At 44.5% G+C, this 22,696-nt stretch overlaps 1 protein-coding gene across 1 annotated transcript in view; it reads right to left on the bottom strand.

Annotated features, from left to right (window-relative positions):
- EFNB2 (ephrin B2) overlaps positions 1-22,357 on the bottom strand; it is a 43,899-nt gene extending 21,542 nt beyond the window's left edge. Inside the window, exon 1 of the mRNA XM_003928238.4 lies at positions 21,537-22,357. Within this exon, the coding sequence (XP_003928287.1) occupies positions 21,537-21,658 (122 nt within the window). The 5' untranslated portion in view covers positions 21,659-22,357. The remainder of the gene's footprint in view (positions 1-21,536) is intronic.
- Between the last annotated feature and the right edge of the window lie 339 nt (positions 22,358-22,696).

The following is a 22,696-nucleotide window of genomic DNA, read 5'->3' as shown; positions in this document are numbered from 1 at the left end:
GAGAGATCTCATCAATTGGAGGGAACAGTGAATCCACTAATACTTTGTTGTCCTGTTAGTTTCCATTTGCTGTTGATGTTAATTAACAGACAAGTTTCATCAAGAATGTTTCAAATTACTTATCATAATTAGTCACTGATCAAACAATGGGTTTTTTTTTACTACACTGAACAAAAGAAATGTCTGACAAACCCATAAAAGATAACCAGAAATAATTAGTTGTAGTATTGATTCAGCTGCAGAATGAAGAGTCCTCTACGTGCAAGGACAACAACCACTGTCCCTGCTCTACAAATCTTTTTTTTCTTCCCTTGAGATGTATTTGCTCCAATTAATTCTTAGAAGCAAATCTTTAGAACTAAGACTACTGATACAATATCCCCTTAATGCTCATAGCTAAAAGCCTCCCTCCTCCCTTTCTCTTTCTTGCTAGCCATGCTGCTGAAAGCTCTTTCTTAATGGGGAGTTTCTCTGAAAAACTGAAACAAGAACTTCCTAATGAACATCCTACAAGTGCTAACACTAACACACTTAGAAATCCCAGCTCGTTCCTAAGCAGCCAAGCCTGCAGGCTCATTAAAATATTAAAGCCTGAGAACAAAGAATGGCCTCTGAATCCTTCCAGTCCAACCCTTTCTTTAACCAGAGACGCCCACCAGCCATGATGACTACAAGGTCATAATTCACTGAAAGATAAAGCAAGGATGATAGGGCACCTCCAATTTTAAACCTATACCAAGATAATAGCTTATGATTTATGCTAATGAACGGTATTAATTTTCTGAAAAGTACATGATGAGCGTGGTTATGAAGCAGCACAAAACATAAGAGAAATCATATTATGGATTCATATTAAAAGCCTGCACTCTTTATTGGCAGGAAAAATGTATGTGGGCTGTTACCTCTTTCTCCACCATGTGTTACTAGACAACCCCCAAAAGAGGGGTGGTCCCTTTCTTTTTAATTGAGCTCCTTTAGCAAGGACATATGTCATGCATCCATTCAAAAAAAAAAAAATCTTTCTGTGAAACAGAACTCAAAATGAATTTTTATAACAATGATATATTTAAAACCACCATGTGTGTACTGTTGAAGAATTCTCTAGAACTTCTGACAAATTCAGATCAGTGAGAGCCTCTTCATGCTATCCCCTCAAACCTTCGGAATGTCAATGTATTCTCTCTAGACAATGTCATCTTCTTTATGGACAAAACACAATTCAGTTTCGCAAGTAACAGACCGAATCAGAATGTCTGTAGATGAGGCTAATTTCTTTACCTCCCTCAACCCCTCCAACACAGATACAGTTATTCTGATGTGCTGCTGAGGTCACAAACCTCAGGCAAGATGCCAGGCAGTAGGCACAAACTCAACTCCATAAGCATTAAATTGATCATCTTCCTGACATTTCCTTTTTCTCCTGTCTTATTCCTTGATCTTTTTAGGACATCTTTAAGGTTCACAAGCACCAGGGGTCAGTTTCTGCTTAGGGTTTCTCACACCACTCCAGACATTTTCTATCCTGAATCTGCTCCTTTTGTAACATGCACAGACAGCACAATATAAGTGTTAGCTACTGTTAGGAGAAGTATTCCTAAATTACAAGCCCTTGGGGCTTCCCAGGCTTCAGAGATCAGGATTCTTACCAAGCCAGATGTACCCATTTCCTCAACCATTCATTTAGCTCTTTTAAGAAAATGCATCACACCCCCTCCCAAGCTGTACATCACTGCAAATCTTAGAACTCTCCCACATTACACCCTACGTCTCAAGTTTGGCTCACTAAGCGCTTTCTTCATTCAAAATGCTCCCAAGATCCTGTTTCCTTCATGAGGATTTTTTTTTTTCCTGCTTAACTGAAGACTCACAGGAGGTTTCCTCCCTGGGATGCAAGTCACTCCTCTTGACTCTCATCACTCACTGATGCGGTGAGGTTGAGAGCATGCGACACAGGGGTCAGTGGCACTTCGGGGATCTCTGCCTTTGAGACCATATTTTCAGGAGGCGTAAGTCACATAAATAATTTAACGAGCCTTTTAATTCATTTTACAAACAAGCCAGGTCTTCCTTGATGTAAAGTTTTCTTTCAGCGTGTACTGTCCAAAACTTTGCTAAAAATCTGTAACGGTCAGTGAAGGCAACCCGGGAGAAGGCTTATCAAAACAGAAGTTTGGCAGAGAGGCTCACATTTCAATACACATATTTGATATGCAAATCTCAGTAAAACTCATCATTCCTGATGATTTCAAAAGCATTAATTCACCTTTCAGAACACACTGTGGCAAAACATGAGGCAAGAATTTGATCCTTGGCTGTTCAAAAGTAATTGCTTCTAGAGCTCATTTAAAAATGATTGCTTCTTTAATTAAATCAATACAAAAGGCCCCAATACTTGAGTCCTTTAGTAGTTTACTTTTTAAGCATATACCTAAACAGCCATAGCACGCCAGTCCCTTTAACTGATGAGGTTATGGCTTCTCAGTGGACAGAGTGCAGTTGAGCTGAGAGCCTGAACTACATTCTCCTGGCCACGTGTTCACGATGTACAGTCTGTGTTACTGACTCTGCCTCCCGGGAACTCTCACACTTCCTAAAGCACTGTGGCAGCAAACAAGAGTGCTGTGAGTGTAACAACCATGTATTTCGTGCCAGACATTGTGAGTGACAGAAAAGTAGAGATCACTGATCATTAGGAATCTATAGTCTAGCTCCCTGAGGGTAGGCAAGTCCCACATGTGACTAATTCTGTATTAAATGCCCAAGGGGCTGACACAGACTATAAGCTCTATAAATAATTTATTAGTTGAAAAAAAAAAGGAATGAACAAATAGAAGATAACATTTATACAAACTGCAGTCAAATTAAGTACCACTATTTGCAGATCACAGGCATGATAGGAATTCTGAAGACAGAACCACTTAAGAGTCGAAGCAGGACACACCCAGGAGGAGAGACTGGATTTCCGCAGATGCTGTGCCAGGCACAGTGGTGTTCCTGGAGAGCAAGGGACCCTGCAGATGGAGTTTCTGACCCTTTCGCTCAGAAAAAGTTGTAAGTATCGGCACTCTTCTACAATCCTTCTCTACTTAAAATGCAAGGCAATCAGCCACTTCCAAAACCACTAATAATACAAACACAGCTGCTTTGAAGCACCTGCTCTTGGCTCAGTACTGTCCAAAGCCCCTTACATCCCATGTTCTTCATTTAAGCATGACACATGGACCTCGCCTACACACAAAACAGGTGAAGACATGCTCCTGTCCAACGAGCCATGATAGGAAAAGTCCCCTTTCTCTGCATACTTTTCAGTTCTCACTGCAGCACATTAAATTACAACTCTGGCCTTGGAAAACACTCCCCACCACCCAATCAAGCTGTTCACAGATAAGCCACGAAGTTAAGGGAAATCGAGAGAAAGCTAATACACATGCACATGTGAGCATCACATGGAGAGCCAGAGAAAGTCTAGCTCCACGCCCAGCACACATCAGTGGTGCCTAAAAAGAAGAGGCTTCTTCCGAGGTGGTCATCTGAGACCACAGCTCAGATATGCAACCCTTCCCCAGGAGTCCAGGAACTAAAAGGTAAGGAAGAAACATACCAGCTACATGGAATTTGAGTTTTACATTTAATATTACAGATGGACTCCAGACAATTATGCAAACAGCAGACTACAGATGAAAAGCAAATGGAGTGAGTTTCCCTATACTATCATTTTTTAATGGAAAACAATGAGTTCCATATGCTATAATCAAGTCAGTAAACAGTTCCTATTTTTGAAGTGATGGGGTTTATATCTGAATGGTCACTTTTCGATTGCTTAGGCACATTAAAATCAAACTACACAGCACATTCTATCCATGCCCTAAGTATTTTGTAATATTCAACAATATACTTATCCTATGCTGACTTTGAAAGTGTTAAAAAGAATGATGATGATGACAACTGGCTAATTTTAAATTACTAAACTGACTTTCCATTGCGGATGCCAAATACAGATTTCGTTTTGTGTGTTCCGATAATGTTCATCTTGTAACCAAAAACAGCAGAGGAAAACCACCGCAGTTACCACCCATACCGCATGGGGGGAGGCTGTTCTTGTTAAACTTCGCCCAGACAGAAAGTGGTTAGAGAGAGGTGTCATTTCATAAAGTCTGCTGATTTCTAATCCCAAATAAAAAGCAAAGACCACCAAAAGTGATTCATGCCTCACGCAGGCGAGAGAACTGAGCCAGACTCATCCCATCTCTGAGCAAAGTCAGAGCAGGCTCTCTACTGTCTTCCTGGGAGGGGAAAGCTGCCTCTTCCTTTCCATCAAGAGAATGTCCAGGTTCAGGACTGCCTCCCACGCCATGGCGTGTGGCTTGGTGCACTTTCACTGGAGGGCCTCCCTGGGAGCCATGGGAAGCTGCTCTAAGAGTGGGGCACACTGGGTGGAAACGGGCAACTCCTCCAATGGTTTTCCCCAGTGAATCAGTCCCAAGCAAGACAAGAGATGCCCTGCCTTTGAATCAAATATAGAGACAATATGTGGAAAAAACTGGAAACACTCAAGTAGGGCTTCCAAACGTAACATGCCTCTGGTGAAATGATCTGACATTAGAATCTATTTTTAGTCTTGGATTACCTGTTTAACTTAATCTAAGCTTTTACAAGGTTTTCACCAATCTGGACTCTAATTTTCTACATAGATACTTTGGCTAAGTCTAATAATCTCAATTAGACATGAATATTTAGTAATCTAAACTGGATCTCTAATAATTTAAATTAGACATTTCAACTTCACAGTCATAATTGTAAAATCTTTAAAAAACAGTCATTATGCAACACAATATTCTTTAGTATTAATAGACTGGAATATAGCACAACTAATGAAGACAGCAGAAAGTTTTAACCTGCGCTAAGAGCACATGCTTGTTTAAAACACAGGCCTAATACACTGAAAACAAACCAGCCACTTAGAGATCAGATGTCACAAAAAAATAAAAAATAAAACATAAAAAGAAAAAAAAGACATCAGAGGTCACCACATGTGATTTTCATTCACAGACCAGTCCACGGCACGTTGGGATGTCAAGTCTGGACTTTTCTGCTGACCAGTATTGCATTATCAGGTCTCACAGGGTGCCTGGGAAGGGGACAGAGGCAGTGGTTGCCTGATCTATTTCTGCACTTTGCCCAATGTAATAGGAGGACCCCTGGGAAGCCAGCAGTAGAGATGTTTATGGAGACCTGTGCAGTGAACCTGAAATTGCACTGCCTGTCCCTCTCACCCACAGCTACTCCATTTTCCCTGCTTCTTTCTTCCCCTGACTACACTACATGTACCTTAGCACAAACATCTGATGCTTTCATACAAGTTTCCTGAAGGTTGGCCAAAGCATGTAGATTAACCGAGAAGAAAACCCAAATCGCTGGGGGCCACTTGACGCTAGTGCGGTCTCTGGAAATACACACGAAATGTGTGAAAATACACCTGGTGGCTCTCCTGAGGGAAGCCACAGATCCATAGAGGGAAAGGATGGAAGAAAGATGAGTTAATATGTCAGTAACTCACTGCAACAATATTAAGCTGACACAGAATAAAGAGATCAGAACAAAAAGATACAAACAGGAACCACCAGTTTCTATGTCCAGACAGATAAGTAGGCCAGGTAAACTCCAAATCTAGACAGATACGATGACAGTGCTTGGAAATGCTGTGGGAAAGCTTCTATTTAAAAAGCATCAGATTAGATCCAGAGCCACTTCTACCTAGTACTATACACATAAAAATCTATTTAAATAAAATATTGAGTATCTGTGTATAATTATGGCAGGTATCATGCACTTGAGAAACAGGGCCACATGACTCATGTAACAGGACAAGGTGTGTCCTGACCAGGATGCTGGTATACCTGCAAGTGGAATAAATGTGGGTTGCGGGAGAGGGCCCTACATAAAGCTCTTCTACCTCTGGAGCAAACTGCCCAGCAGTCAATTCGCAGTACTTTCCACAAAGAATTTTTATTTTTCTTTTCATTTCAAAATTATATCATTAGTGTATATGATCATTGTAAGTAGATGGCTAATTTCAGTTGAAAGCATACACATCAATAATATATGGTATGTTGTTCTGTTTATTTTGCTGACTACACGGAGACAACCATAAACAAATGGTCACACATACCGCCTTTACCTGAGACCACTTTGGGCTGCTGAATGGTGGACTTAGAATGATTTTTAGCTTTCTGTGTTTGCTTTGCAATAAACAGTCAATGCTTTTGTGATAAGATTAAGACATTTTTTTTTTTGGAGTTTCAGAAAAACTTTGTACTATCTTTCATAACTGACTTTAAAAAATAAGCATTTAAAATATTTAATGCCTACAGACTTCCTAGCGAGCAAATAAATAAAAGTATCCTAGTTGAAGTCATGGCCTGATTAATACATACATCTTTGAGTCCACAGAAGCAATAGTAACAAACTTGTTTACTCAAATAAGTGAAAAATAGAGAATACATACAATTTATGCTTAATCATTGAACTGTACAAACATTTCAAAGATTCTAAACCCCAGCTTTAGAAAGAGGCTCAGCCTCTTGTTACAGACCAAAAGTCATGTGATAAAAGTTTCCTCCCAAGCCAGTGATCTATATGAAGCGCACTTTGAATTTACCCCATTTTGGAAAACATGCACTTTTTCCGTGAAAGGCTTTAATTTTTATTTTAATTAAATGCCAAAGCCTACAGTGAAGAAAAGAAGTCAGAGTACAAAATGGTTTGTCTGCAATTCCGAATGCGGATGAGTAGTCTGCAGCTCTGCTGTAATTGGCTGCTGTTTCCAGTCAGCTCCTGACAAAGGGTGCATGCTGCTCTGGATAAGCCCAAACCCTTGACCCTTCACCCCACCATGCACTTTGGGCCTGCCATGTCTATATGGAGCTAGAAGACCATTAACACCAAAGACCGAGGCTCCTTTCTGAAGTGCTCTGTGCACCTGGGAGTGCAGCGTGTGAATGTGATGGCACACTTCATAAACGGGCAGGATCTTCAGTCTTGCATGGCTTCCATTTAATGCTAGATTGCTGCTACAGCTTATTAAGCTATTCTCTCAATGGCCCAAACAGAAGAGTTTTGTTATAAAAGGAATAAATAAAGGCAGGGCCTAAGAAAGACAACAGCAGTAATAAGAAAGACTTGGAAATTTTTTTCCCGTTTTTGTGGATAGCACTTTACTGCCCCCTTTTGCACTTTAACATCAGAACAAGTTTCTGCACAGACTTATTCTGAAACCAGAGAAATATTGGGGTGTAGTGATAGGGTATCAGGTTTATATGGAATTAGCTTACCAGATACCACTGCTTAGAGTAAAAAGTAATTACCTTGAAACTTTCAGTGAGTGCACCACTATCTTCTCAGTGGCTTGAAACCTCCAAGAAATAAGGTAGTAATTGGAGACTTTAATTGACATTTTCTGCCTTAATTTGAATGTGTATGTGTGTTGGAACAACTGCCGGTTTTCACAGGTGCTCCTTCTTTCACACTTTCCTAAAACAAGTATCATCTGCAACATGAACCTGATTTATTCAAGGCAAAGAAAAGGGGTCTAAGAGCAGGCTATACAATTTGGAACCCTTAAAGTGTTATAAATCTGAGAGCAGAGACTAGTGGGGTGAGGGTGGGGGGGTGCCATTCACACCAATGACAAGCAAAAGCTTTTCAAGAAAAGGAAAGATGAGAAGCACAGAAATTCAAACACAGGGTGAGCTGACAGGCACACAAACCAGTTTAGCAACTCTTCAAGGTGAGGTGTATTTGTGCCTCTTCATCATGCATACCTTTGACAAAAAGTAATTAAACTGCAGTCTAAAGGAAAGTTCTATTTGTCAAATCTGAACTGCAATACAGAGCTAGAGGGTCCCCGGTCCCTGGCCCAAAGACCTCAATCTGCATTCGACAGAGCTGCAGGTGATGCTGTGTATACTTTCATTTAAACGTAATCCATTTTCCTCTGTCATTTTACAATTAGCATGAGTCAAAATAATATTAAATTTCACAGCCTACAGTGCTGCACAATTGAATGAAAACTGACTCCTTTTGATGTTAATCTTGTTTTTTATTTGTGATATAATGCTCAAAATCCTGGTGGCTAAATTTTATTTTAAAACGCTTAAAGACAGTATTCTCACAGATTAAGCATTTTTTTTTTCAAAAAAATAACAGAAGTATTTCTTTCATTTTATGTGTGCCATGATTTTCAGTCATAAAAGCCTCCAATTCACAGAGGGGCAAACCTGTAACAGGCTGAGGCTGAAAAATCATCTACTTTTGTATTAATCATCTGTAAGTCAAACTTTAAGAGTGTGATCCCCAAATATCACTGTCTTGTCTTTTCAAAAGTTAAGAGACTAGTTAAATCTCTGCCATGAAATTAAACACAAAACCCAACCACCTACCTCAAAATAAAAATACAGGTCTTTACTCCCTCCAAAAAAAGCTCCCCCCTCCACATACAGCAATAATGGCCCCATGAATTTTGTAGCTAGGTAAGACAAAATGTGGAGATTTGAAGAGTAAGGCTGGGATGCTATGTAGGGTGGGCAAGTGAGAAGGGGTGTGATCTCACAAATGCCAAATTTCATCCTGCTGGCTTGACCAGCCTGGCTCCATTACTAAAAGGGGGATTTCATAACCCTCAGAGACAAGATGCACTGTAGGCTTCTTTCCCAACTGTAATTTGTTGCACCTGTACGGTCTTGTTCCAAACCACGCTTTTAACAAGAGTCTACATAGGAAGGTGGAACTCCTGTTATTTATTGGTGAGGCACCCGAAAGAAAAATGGTTTTCATAGGGAAAGAAATTCAAAGGGCATTTCCAGCTGGTTCTCTCTTGTTTTATATATGAGCGTTCAAATCTATTTGCTCATTTACCTGAGTGGGAAAAGTTGCAGAGATGAAAGGCTCACATAAATCATATAGGGCAGGCGTCCCCAAACTACGGACCGGCCCACGGGCTGCATGCGGCCCCCTGAGGCCATTTATCCGCGCCCCCCCCCCCCCGCCCCGCTGCTCTTCATGAAGGGGCACCTCTTTCATTGCTGGTCAGTGAGAGGAGTACAGTATGTGATGGCCCTCCAACGGTCTGAGGGACAGTGAACTGGCCCCCTGTGTAAAAAGTTTGGGGACGCCTGCTACAGAGAATGCCTTGGCATTTAAAAAAACTCTGAGAAATTGAATTAAGATACACTGAAATGCATAACGATATTACAATCTCGAGTCAGGGAGAGTGTATCTTTCATTTCAACCCTCTCCTCATCCCTTTCCTTCCTACCATCGCATTTTTTAACTACATAGAATTTTGCCTATTTACAAAAATGATTCATCCATGTTTTATTAAAGTGAAACGCTTCCCTTTTGGTGGGGCCAATAGCCCAGCAAGGGGCTGCCATTCCTGCTCCTCCAGGATTGAGTGTCTTGTCCCACCATGGGACCCTCCCCCAGCCCCTACCAACCTCCAGGTTCCTTACATAAATAGGTGCTCAATAGGTGTCTGTGTAATCAGAGAATGAACAGATTAATAATGCACAAGATGAGATACCACTCTCTAAGTTCTCTCTTGCTGTTTAAGATTCACCTTGCCACTCAAGCATAATCAGCCTAGGAACACAGTTTACAAGGCTGTGTGCAACTGCTTGACAAGCACCTAAATGGCTGCCTCACAGATTCCTCCTTCCTGGGCTCCAGAGGAGGGTCAGGGCTGGGTCTGCCGTGGGCATATGACAGAGACATTTTCCTTCATGTCTCAGGGCTTTGCCACAGCCAGCGAAGTTGGGGAAGAGAAGGAAGAAAAACAAAGCAGACTACAAAACAGCCAGGTCTATACTGCTAACATCAAAAAGGAGCAAAGTCAGACGGGGTTTCTGACTTCCATATAGATCACCCCCACAACTGTGCACCTTGGGAAAATGGAAACAACACTCCACTGTACCTTTGTGGATGATACATTTATTTCCTGCTTAGTCACCACATCCAGCCTGGAATTACCTTGACCAAAACCCAAAAACACCCCAGAAGTTAAACACTGTAAGTGATTCAAACAAGCAGCTACTGAGAACTGCATGAAAGGAACTGGATGAGGAGGAGGAAGGAAGATGTGCTGGGGCCTGAGTTCTGAAGGGCAGGAAAATGTGGTTGTGGAGACCTCTGGCCGTCGGCTGTGTGCTCTCCAGGTAGGCAGATGCTAAGCATGGTGAAAATGCAAACCAAGAGGCACCACTTGGAATCAAGAGAACCCCAGGCCCACCAATATTCACCGCCTGGCTTCCTTAAACAAATGGCTCCAAACTTGCAGAACATCAAAAGCCAGATGGGCTGTGCTGAATGAATCCATAGGCAAGAAGCCAGAATCCCAGTTTGCTGTAGAAATAGGCCTGGACTTGATTTGAGTCTTCTCAGCTCTGACAAGCTGGAAGCTGGCATGGATCCCAAAACCCAAAATAAAATGGCATTTAATTGTGACTAGACTCTAAAAAAGATGTCATACTATCTCCTTAGCTTGACACACACTCAGCATCTCACCAAATGGATCTCCCCTCAAAAACCTGACCTCTTTTTCTCCCCACAAGGAACCATCAAATGTTTAAATTTTTAAAAAGAAAATGTTAACAGTGAAAGGAATTAATACATGCATGACCATTATATACTGAAATAACTCTCTAGTCATCCTTTAAATGGGCTGATCATTATTCTGTTCCACTGGGTATAACCTTATTATACCCAAGATTTGATATAACCTTATTATATCAAAGATTCAAAGGCTCCATTTAAAACTACACGACCATCGTAAGAAAGTGACTATAAATCAGAATGGATAATGAAAAAATTATACCAATTATACCCCAAACTTTTTTATCCATCATGTATGCACTGCTTTAAGCAAATGAATGCTTAATTTAGATACATGACGATGAATACTCCCTGCAACAGCATAAACAGGAGAGGCAAAGGATTAAGAAGAGGGACCCTGGCCCCAGAGTAGCTAGGTTTAAATCCACTTATTAGCTCAGTATGACTTTGGCTAAGTTAATTAACCAATTTGGCCACAGTCTCCCCAGTGGTATTATGGACATAATAAAAGTACTTTCCTCACTCATATGGTTACCACGAAGGTTTCAGGGGTATTTGTCAGGCAGTTAGAACAACAGCTGTCATACAGTGAGTGCTATAAACAAAATGTTGTTACGTAAAACAACGTCCACCAGTTAAGCAGTTTTCTAAATAAGAAATATCATGAATACCAATGTAACAAATGCAACACTGCCCATCCCTACAGGTTGAATTCATGTATTCATTCAACAACCCAACTGCTCACAGTACCCATACTAGAATATACAAAATGAATTCAGACACAGCCTCATCTCCATCCATAGTTGCACAGCTGAATGAGAAAGTCCAGGGTTAAAAGTGTTATAACAAAGCACCAAAGGTAGAGAAGTATAGAGGAGATGAGAAGAAAGAGGAGAGAGAACCTAATTTAGCAGGACAAAAGAAATACAAAGGGTGCTTCACTTAGCAGAAATAAGGAATGAGCAGAGGTTTGGCAGGTAAACAAAATAAATTAACATCAAAGAGTTTAAGGTGAAAGTATTATGCTACTGTCTTTATTAACAGTATTTTAATTTTTTCCTTGTATACAAAGGCAGATTGAACCACAACCAGGCACACAGTACATATTCAAGTGATTTTTATCGGTAACAACTGGTATTGTATTGAAAGGTTCATTGTACTGATCATAGAGCTTAGCTCCTTAATGTTGACCAAAGTTTTGTTACTCTTTTATTCAGCACCATTATGTCATTGTCCCTGTTTTAGAGATGGGACAACTGAGAGACACTAAGGATACTGCTCCTAAAGCTACACAGCTAATAAATGGCTAAACTAGGACTGAACTCACTCAGCCAAACTCTAAAGCACGTGCCCTTAGACTACAATGGCACTTGCTCTACTGTCTTTGCGAAACTGAATTGCTTCACTAGCCATGATCATACTCATTTTGAAAAGCAGTAGGTACTGACAATTCTCACATGAAAAAGTAGCTGACATCAGTGGCTTAGCTGTCCCTGTGTGGGATCTGGCTCTGAGCAATGGCCTGATGTAGGGAATCCTGGAGCAAGTTTGCAGGTGGATGTGATAGGCACACACTGCCGTTGGCTGAAATACTGTTTCTTTGGCATGCTTACTATTTTATTTATTTCAGCTGTCTACTATGACTTTGCTTAGAGATGCCCACAGTCTTTCAAGACTCAAGCTCCTCCTCCCCTGGGCTGTTTCCAGACCCTCCAGGGGTGAATCCCATTCCGTTTGTCCGTGTCCCCACCGTGCACCAGGCACCCACTTCTAAATGTGCTTGCTCCCACCTGGGCTTCTCTCTACTGCCTTAGACTTTAAATCTCGAGGGTAGAGGTCACTCTGCCTTGTATTCTTAGAGCCGAGTAACAGGCCTAACACTTAATAGTTGCGTGTTAAATAAACAACAAATTCTCCACCATCAATGGTTTAGATCCCTGCTGACCCCTGATGTTCAAGAGCAAGAATGGAGACCACCAGGCAAGGACCAGAGATTTCTTCAGAGATCCCAAACAGCTTTTAATGTTACGCTATTTTCCCAAAAAGGTTGGTGTAGGGCGAGGGTTCTCAGTGTGGCCTTGAGGCCGCAGTGCCAGTGTCACCTGAGAGCTTGTTAAACTGTCCCATCTTCAAGCCCCACCCCAGACCTGGGGGGAGGGGAGGGGAGGGGAGGGCAGAAACCCCTGTTTTCTCAAGCCCTGCAGGGGATTCTGGTGCCCTAAAGTTCAAGAGCCATGGACCTCTGAGCTGTCCCATTGTCTCAGGTCTCATCCATATCTAGTAGCAGAAGGATGACAGTTAAGACAGGGTAAGCTGCCATCGACACAAATCTGGGTTGTGTGTCCATTCCACTAATACTGGATGCCAGTGCTGGCCAGAAGTAGGGACTGATGAAATGAAGAAGGTGTGTCCCTGACTTTCAGGACAGGGAGAGTCATGAATACTTGCATATCAATCATGATATACTGTGTATATTGGTTCTGTCTGTGTATGAGGCATCTAAGTACAAAGCGCTGTGGGATTATGGAGAAACGACTTAAAGAGGTCACTCTTGATCTACGTCATAGAGAGAACATGTCTAGGAGAAATAATGAACTGTACTAGACAGTCCATTATAATAATGATCCATTTTCCCAGAGAAAGGGGGGATTCAAGGCCTATAAGAGCTTGCTTTTTTTAACAAAATCTAAAATGTACCCCAAATAGAGTTCTGGTAGGTAAGTAACATGTGACATTTTCTAACTTCTTCTGCAGCTAGGTACATTCTTAGCTGGTCTTGAACAAGATTTACCCTGCCCCTCTCACTCATTAGGCAATTCTGATTCTGGGCAAATGTTTTGGGGCCACAGTAAGCCAGGTAAATAGGTGTGGTAAGAGCAAGGATTATAATTCATCAGCTATAACCCAAGGCTGGAAGAGATCAATCGAGAAACACTTTTGGCTCTGAAGGTCGGAAATTCTTCACTATGCACACAGGTTAGGTGCCCTGCAGGGAGTGTGGACTGGGAACAAGGGTAAAATAGGCAGACGATAAGGAGTTGTGCCCACCCCACTTACACACACCCCCCTGTCAAAAACACCAAGGCCTTACTGGCTTTCCTCAAACACAAATATGTTGACTCTACTGGTTTCCAAAGTCTGGGTAGCACTCACAGTTATTCTGGGGTCATACGAGAGTGTACGTGGAAGACATGGATTAAGGCGTCAGTGGCAACAGGGACGCAGGTAGCAAGTATTGGAAGACAGACACAAATACTGTAATTAAAACTGGATGCAATATATTTAAATTGAAAAAAACAAACTAGTAATATAAATAATTATAGCATAAAACAATAAAATAAATAATAAAACTAATAACATAACTTAATTAATAAAGGATGGCAGAACACCAGTGGTTAATTCCAGCACTCTCGTTGCATGCCCACCACAAGGTAGGCTGAGCGCTTACCTATGCGCGCTTTAGAGAGTGAAAAGAGCACAACGTTACTACTTCGCTACTCCCCGCTTCTTCTTCCTATTTTGTTTAGAGAATTACGAAGGGCAGAAACAACTTGTTTAACAGAGCTTTCCCTTGCTATGTTTTCTTATTTGAAATCAGCAAATATGTACTTAGCAGCCACAGAATGCTTTGGACTAGCATTACATATTTGAATTTATACATGAAAGGAAAATACGTTAATCGTCTAGAGCCACTGCTGATTCTCTGCTGGAATAACAGAAATAGGTTCACCTGGCATTTGATGTGCATGGCAAGCACTCTATAACTGGTCACCGACTCCTTTCACTAGTTTTCTAGGTCCTCCTTCCTTTTCTCTAATACTTCTAAAACATCTTCTCACAGGTAGACTGCAAAGCTAAATGTTGGAGGAAGGACAGTAAACAAATGGCAGGGCTTTCTTGAATGACTGCCCTAATCACTTTAACCCTGTTCCTGACAGAAAGCTGGAGGCCAGGGCAATTCAGCATTTTCTTTTGTCATTTGCCTGCCATAAATATGCACCAGTCTGCGTTTCAAAAGCTAAAGGAGGCAGCAAGCTTGCTGGACATTTATCATGCTCTGTTCCCTGTTAACAAGCAAATACTTTAGTTGAATGGGCCATTAGCAATCATTGTCAAGTGTAGAATGCAAGGTGCTTGGATGTGACCAGCTTGTAAATCAGGGGGTATCCCTTCTCTGATGAAGCTGGACAAATGAAATGGATCTATTGATACAGACTGCTGAATTAAGTTAGAAAAAGAAGGTAAAGTAGCAGGCACTGGATATGGCCAGCCTATGTACAATACTTTAAAAATGTTTTTAATCTATGAAAGCTACAGAGTAATTACCATAGTAATGAGAAAAACAGGCAACAAAGGCAATGGATCTACAGCCCCAAACAGATGGTTAAGTCAGTTGAGAATTCGAAACAAAATCAGTGAAATGGGTCTACAATATAATATTTATGATTAATGACCCTTTTCCGTCAGACACTTAGAATCCAAGAGTCTAGAAAGGCCCACGTTGCTGTTAAGAAAAAAAAAAAAAAAAAGCACTGAATTCCCCTTTGTAAAACACACCCAAGACCCACTCCATCAAGAAAGAGACTTAGGATGTTTGCAGCCTTTGGCATTTTCAATGTCTTGAGAGTTCAGACTCTCCCAAAGAAGTGCTGAGACTTTCCTGTAGTGCCGAATAGGGGGGCAATCCAATCCAAGTATTTCCTTCTGGCTTGACCCAATTGCGGATGTCAACTCTGCATGGAACCCAATCATGGTTTCAATGGCTTATTTTGTTTAATGACTGAAATGGAAAGCGTGGAAGGCAAAAACAAAAGTCTAGCTTATTTACAAGGTTGTTCAGGACAGAGGGCGGTAAGAGTCGACAGCACAGAGATTTTTTTTGTTTTTGACTTTAAGGCTAGGCACCACTAATGTTTTCACAATCCTGCAGCTTACGCTAAGGTAGCCTATCCCATTCAACTCAAAGGTTAAGGCCCACATTTATGAGTAAAATTACATCTAGGTAGAGCTCACTGCTTTTGGCATATTGGACTAATACCCATCTGAATTAAAACTAAATTCCCCCCGCCCCTTTTAAACAGTTTATTCTATCTTTTTTTTCCAGGGTGGGAAAGACGGAACTCACGGCAGAGCTCTGTGGCTGAGGCAGAGGGACAATGTGTCCTGTTTACCTTTGCTTCTCCCATGCAGCGGGAGAGGGAGCTGGGTCTGAAAAGATGGCTGAAATCAAAAGCTCTCTGTTTTCTTTTCAGATAACCCCAGCCCTACCTATCCCCTCTACTCTGCTCCTTCCCAGCATGTCCCTGTCTGAAGCCCAAATAGATTAAGGCAACAACCGCGAAGTGCAGTTAATCCTACAGAACGGCTGCCGCTGTTAGGCCAGGAGTTAAAAGGGAAAATCTCCCAGGCCCTAACAACTGCAGTGATCTGAAGTTTTCATCAGCCCCAATCTCAATCTATCAAAAAGGCAGTCAATGAAATCTACCTTGGCCATATTATCCACCACCAATGAGCAAGAACTGAGCAGCTTTTCTTTACCGCCTCAGCCATCCCAGGCCACAAGTAGAGCTTTCATACTTCCTAATCCCAGTTTCCAAGTCTGTGTGGTTCTCACATAATGCCCAACAGCCTGGAGGCAAGGGCCTCCGTCCCGCGCCCTTTTCAGAGACGTGTCATTTCTAACATCAAGCTAATCTATATGTTGCCATGGCTTCACCCTTCATCTGCCTTTACATCTTATGAACTGCATGGATTTACCACATTATTTTTATCTGAAAGACAGAAAATGGTGGTTTTATTGCCATACAATCAGATTACTACTGCTAGTTTCTCTATGCCTTTTTACCATACTTCAATCAAAAGGGATCAGTTTCTTTATACTCTGCCCTTGATTTACATCACATCTGTAAAGACCTAGTCTGAGTTGTAATCCCCTTATTAACTATGACCAGGGTTGATTTGCCTAAAAATAAAAGCAAATTGTGTCAGACCCTTTCACTTTGTTTTTGATTCGGAACTACAAAATGGATTACTAAAGAAATCTTCGGAGTTCACACGGCTAGTATCGTGCTGAATTTAAAATGAGAATTAAACAAGTTAAACAGGGGAGGCATGTCAACGGTTTACATCTTCCATCATGGGAGAAGGGCTGAATTGCTTATGTCTTTGTATTCTTTAGCTTTACAGAGACAATGAAGCCACAGGAGTTTTTCCAAGCTGTTCGGAACACGTCCCGTTTCCTCTCCTTCCTTCTTTGCTGTTCTTCTATTCCTCCCCCAGCGCCTTTCTAATTCCCCCCCTTAAAAAGAAGGGGGGAGCTCTTCTCTGAAAGAGCTAATTCCTGACTAGAAGCTTATAGTTCTATGGGTTCTGCATATTTTAATCAAAATATTTTAAACAGTTGAACACTCCTCTTTAAGGCTCTACTCTGCTACACAAAGGGTGAGCTCATAAGCAAATCTATGTAGATATATAAGAAGTGACCTGAAAAACAGGTTCTTTATGTCAGCAGCAAAGGCAGGCAGAGATTAGGCTGATAGGAGGACCAGTTTCATCATCTTCCTTAGAAGAGCGCTTCTTTTTGTCTAATTTACAATTAAGTATTTTAAGAATGAAGTTTTCATAAAATGTTAAAAGCAGTATCTTTCCTAAACATTTTTGTATTAGGGTCTACAATCTCTATCTCCTTTTTCCCTGCCACTCCCATTTCTATGACGCATTACTGCAGTCACGCTGGGATCTCAAATAGTTTCCCATTAGGTGAACGCACTCAAAAACGTTGCTGGAAGTTAGGTGTCACATTGAAGCTCTCAGGAGCCACCCGCAAGATTCTGGTGGAAGTAAAGACAGCAAGGATTTAGTTGCTCCAGTTGCAATGTCTGTCTGAAGGCAATTATCTCACTGATCCACCAGCCGAAGGATACACCTCAGTAAGTTTATGGACAAGAGATTTTATGAGAATTAATAGAAATCTACCAGTTGTTCTTCAGCTGACTCTATACGGAGAAACCATTCGAACATGCAGTTTTTAGCTGGTCTCCAGGCTGATGGCTAATTCACCTGTCCACATACTTTAGCTTAAGTCAGAAACCTTTAGAAATGTTGGAGTCATTTGCATTTCTTTGCATTGGCAGAACAAATGTCAACAGCTTATGCTTTGTAAAAGATTTAGAACCAAGTGCTTAACAAATCATCTTAACCTCCAGCTCCTGTTTCTGGGGCTTGAGGCTGTAATTGTTGAGGTCAAGATGTGTAGTCCCTAGACACATGATTCTCAAATAAATTCTCATCTGAAAAGAAGGCTACCAAGCATGTTGTGAGGTATCGCTTTAGCTTGGTCTTTGTGCTCTGCCTGGCTCACTTGTCCTGTAGAACAACGACAGTCCATTACCTACAGTTTATCATCCTGACAAAATGTGAGGAATGTGGATGTGAAAGCACTAACAATTCCACCCCTGGTGCTTGGAGCTTTTTTCTCTCTATATTAAAACCGACAAGATTAACCCAAACGCAAACTGTGGAGCATAGTTCAAGGGGCTATTCAATCAGTGCTGAATGTGCATTTGTTTACCTACAAAAATAAGAATTTCAGACACAGTGGAAGGCAGGCTGGCTTATATATGTTATTGAATGGACTGTTTAAACAGCACTATTCATTGTAGGTTATTTTATCAATATCTGACAGGTCTGTATTTATGCAGAGCCTGATTGTGCTGAAGCCCATGTATTATATGTTATCTGGATATTATCCAGCCATTCTTTTGTATCAAGTCAATTCGTATTAGGAATCCAGTATTATTATGTAGGAAAAAAATTACATAGGAAAAGCACAATGCTTTGTTAACTAACTAGTATTTGACGCACAGGGAATGGTAACCCCAGACATAAGGTACTAGTACTCGAAATTTTCAACAAAGTCAGTGTTGTACATTCCAGAACACCAGACGACTACGGATTTGCTCACATTAAAGTACAATTAATACTTTTTTTTTTTTTTTTAAAGAGCCTACTACTTTAAGCAAAAATATCTCTCTTGGAAAGAAATGTTCTACTGAAGTGTTAAAAATGGAAGCTAGGCATTGCTGTTCTCTGCTGATTTTTTTTTTTTTTTTTTAAAAACAACTTGAAACAACCAAAATGGCTACAATGGACCCAACTCTACCAGAACGTATCAAAGCAATGTGAATAACCAAGCAGGGCAGCTACTGTTTTGAGCACGCAGGACTTCTTTCCATTATTACATACAGTCAGGGATGGCAGAGTCAACAATGTGATTAAAGTAGTTACCGAGACGCTGAATTTACAAAGGGGTTTCTGGACCCTGTATCCAAACAGCTGCTACATGTTCCCTGTGTCGACCACCTGCTAAAAAAGCTGACCTCTGAATGAAACAAATCTAATTACTGATGGCGGCTTCATTACAAATGAATTGTTCCACAGCTCATAGGAACTGATGTGAAACTTCAATGCATTTGATTACCTTCCTGCCACATTATATTTACCGACTGAAACTTCCCCTGGAAATAAATACACAACTTCCCCAAGAAAAGCAACCCCCTGGCATCAGGAGGTTATATGCATCCTCAAAAACTTAGAGAGGGGTCTTTCCTATGGCTCCTGCAGGAAGAAATGTTTCTCATCTGTAAAGCTAATATTCAGCTACAAAGGAGACCTTTTCCAGGGACACATTATCCAGTTCTCCAGGCAAGCCGTTATCAAGAGAATTTTAAAAGAAATGCTGCTGAGGAGGAGAAGGCAGCAGCAGCAATCCCAGCCGCTCAAAGGGCAAGCTTCCCGAAACGCAGGGCCCTCGAAGGTCTCCAGGTCTGGACACAGCTGGGAAAAACAGACTCATCACCATCATGATGATGGTGAGTAAATACCTGTCACCTCCTCCCGGAACCCTCCCACCCCGACACATTACGAAAAGAAGTTATTAATGTCTACACCTTAGATTGAAAGAACGGTTGTTCTACTTTTTCCCCCCAACTAGATATTTCTAATTCTCCTAGCGGATACACACAAACTACTAGTGAATAATACCGCAAAGATAAAGATACACACACACACACACACACACACACACAGAGAGAGAGAGAGAGAGAGAGAGAGAGAGAGAGAGAGAGAGAAAACTAAACGCTGAAGAGGCTAACGTAATTTCTTTCAACTAGGTTTAAACAGAAAAAATCCTCATAGGAAAAAAAATCAGCCCTAAAGAGAGCCGGTCAGTGAAAGTGCAGAGAGGCTGGAGCAGGCGACCTGGGGGAGGGGCGAGGCCCGGCGCTGTGCGATTCCGCATGGAAGAGTGACCTCTGGAGGCACCCGGCGCACAGCGGCGCCCTGGGCTCCCCGGTCGCCTCGCCCGCCCGCCCGCCCGCCTCGCCCGGACTCCGGGGCCCGCGGCTGCGCAAGGTCCCAGCCCGGCTCCTTCCGGCTCCACCTGGCGCCTTCCGAGCCGGCTTCGAAGCAAAGATGCCGCCGCCAGTACTTCATCAGCAAATAGAAGAATCTACATTAAAAATCAGATCCACGCAAGAGCAGACGAGGCTGCGCTAAGGAACTTCTCCACATGAGCGGCGTTGGAAGTGCCTTCTAGCTTCATGCAAACATTTGTTTAAACCGATTGGTAACCAGCGTTTTTGCCCTTTTCGTGAAGGGATTCTTGGTTAACATGTTAGCGAATTTGAAATTTAACACTTTTAAGAGAATGGACACACTCCCTTAATTAAGACGTGATTTCTAAATCAGCCCCCCCCCCCCCCATTTCTTTTCTCCTAAAACCAGGCCCAACTTGCTCAACTTCAATTAGGCCATGGATTTTGCTTCTGATAGCAAACGTTTACTCCAGAAGCCAGCTAATGTCTGCACACTTCTCCAAGTTTCCCGAGACTACAATTCCATGATCCTATACAGTATCTTTTGGCTGTGACTCGAAATAAGGTGATATGCAGTGCTGAATGCCCAGATGACGCCGAGTTTTGGCCACACAGATTTAGGGATGGCATTTTCTAAAATCTGAATGCACTCTGGTGGCCCAAACTGAAAGTTACTCTGCACAAAGCCTGGCTCGCTCCCGGCTGGGGCGTCCGATAAGAGCAAGTCTGAAGATCCTAAGGATTCCATTCCTACCAGGGGTCTCGAGGGCTTCGGGAGCAGTGTCGACTGGGCAGGGCCCCAAGCTTTTATAGAAGGTGCCTTACAATGGTCGGCTATCGACACCGCCTACTCCGGGGCTACCGGCTTAGGAACGAAACGGGAGGCCGAAGTGCAGCGGACCCTCCGGGAGAAGCCCAAGGCCGGTCTCCCCGGCATGGAGGAGAGGGCTCGCCGCCCGAGTTCTCCTGCGAAGCAAGCGAGCTCCCCGCGCACCCTCGGGCTGGCGGCGCCGGGCCAAGGCGCACCGGCTCCATGGCTCTGCAGTCTGCGCCGCGACTCCAGGCTCCCCTCTCCAGGACGCGCTCCGCGGCACGCGTCCTGCCACCCCGGTCGCCCGCCCGCCAGCGGGCCCTGGACCGCGCTCCCCGCGAACGCAGCATCTCCGCCTCTTCTCCAGAGCCAGCCAGTCCCTGCGCGCCCGCCAGCCTAGATTGTGGCCATGTCCTTCGTCTCGAAAACAGGAGAGGGTCAGGTATCGCCATCGGACACCTTCCCGGACGTGACATCCGAGCCACTAGGAGCTTTTAGCGCCCGGGAGCGCTCGGGAGAGGAAAGGCGGAGAGGCCGTCCCTTTCCCATCCCCGGCGCTGGGGTTCGAAGGCCGAGCGAGGAGTCTCCACCTAGTAAAATGGGGCGGGGGTTGGAGGTGGGGGACGACAGAGACAGAGGTTCCAGAAAAAGGCTCCGAGGCCCCGCGGACTGATCCCTCCTCCCGCCCAGACGGCGCGGCGGACCCGGGGCGGGGACCCAAGGGGATCGCGGACGCCACTTACTTGGAGTTCGAGGAATTCCAATAGATAGGCTCTAAAACTATCGATTTGGACATCGCAGTTCTGCATAAAACCATCAAAACTCCCCAGCAGTACTTCCACACGGAGTCCCTCCTCACAGCCATGGCGAAGCCACTCCCAGCTCCGCGCACTCCGGGCCAAGAAGGGACGGGCAGGACGCAGGCCGGGACACCCAATCCTCCGGGGCAGACAGCCGGGGAAGGCGGCGGGCGCCCGCAGGCAGCTCCGGGGCGCGCTGCGCAGCTCCAGGGGGTCGCCCGGCCAGGTGCGCTCGCCCTCGGGGGCCCTCAGGGCGCGGGGCAGGAGCGCACGCGCGGGGCGCGGCGGCGCGGCGGACTGGGGGCTCCCGGGCGCCGCGCCGGACGCAGCTCGGACGGCCGACTCCCGTGCGGCTCCAGGGTGCCGGGCCGGCCGCTGCGGGCGGGTGGGCGAGGGGCAGCGGGGCGGGAGCGGGGTGGGACACGAAGACCCGGAGCGGAGACGGCCGGCGCGGGCGGCGGGCGCTGCGCCCCGAGCGGGGCCGCCTGTGACTATAGATCCAGTGCAGCGGGCAGCGGCCCGAGCGCGCGGGCGCCGCGTCGGCGCGGTTCCATGTCCCAAAGCGCAGCACGGAGAAGGGCGCCTCCTCCCTCCGCGCGGCTCCCCGGCCTCAGGGCAGGCAGGAGGGAGCTCGGTCCGGGCCGCGGACTCCGGGCGCGCGCGGGCCTTTGTGTGCGGGGAGGGCGCCGGGACCCGCTGCGTGCGCAGCTCCTCGCTCCGGCCGGCGCCGCGGTCCCTGCCGAGGAGAGTCAGCGCGGCCGGCGCGCTGTCAGAGCGCTATAAACACGGGGCCCCGCCCCACAGCGCGAAGCCCATTGGCCCGCCGCTCAGCAGCCGCGCGCCGGTTGGGCCGCTGGCCCGTCCGTCCGCCTTCGCCGCCCGACATTGGGCGCCGGGAGGCGGGGCTCGGGCTGACAGGTGAGCCCCGCCCCCGGCCCCCGCGAGCGGCGGGAGCGGAGCCGACGCCGGGCAGAAGCTCCCGGCGCGTGCACAGGGCGCCCCCCGGGCGGCGAGAGGCGGCCTCGGCGCAGTGCAGACGTGGGAACGGCGACGGCCGAGTAGCGGGCCACCTGTCCCAGCGCCCGGCGGCGCCTTCCTCCTCC

Source organism: Saimiri boliviensis, chromosome 16 (genome assembly GCF_048565385.1).
Source record: "Saimiri boliviensis isolate mSaiBol1 chromosome 16, mSaiBol1.pri, whole genome shotgun sequence".
NCBI classification, from domain to species: domain Eukaryota; kingdom Metazoa; phylum Chordata; class Mammalia; order Primates; family Cebidae; genus Saimiri; species Saimiri boliviensis.
This window is presented reverse-complemented; position numbering and strand designations above follow the sequence as displayed.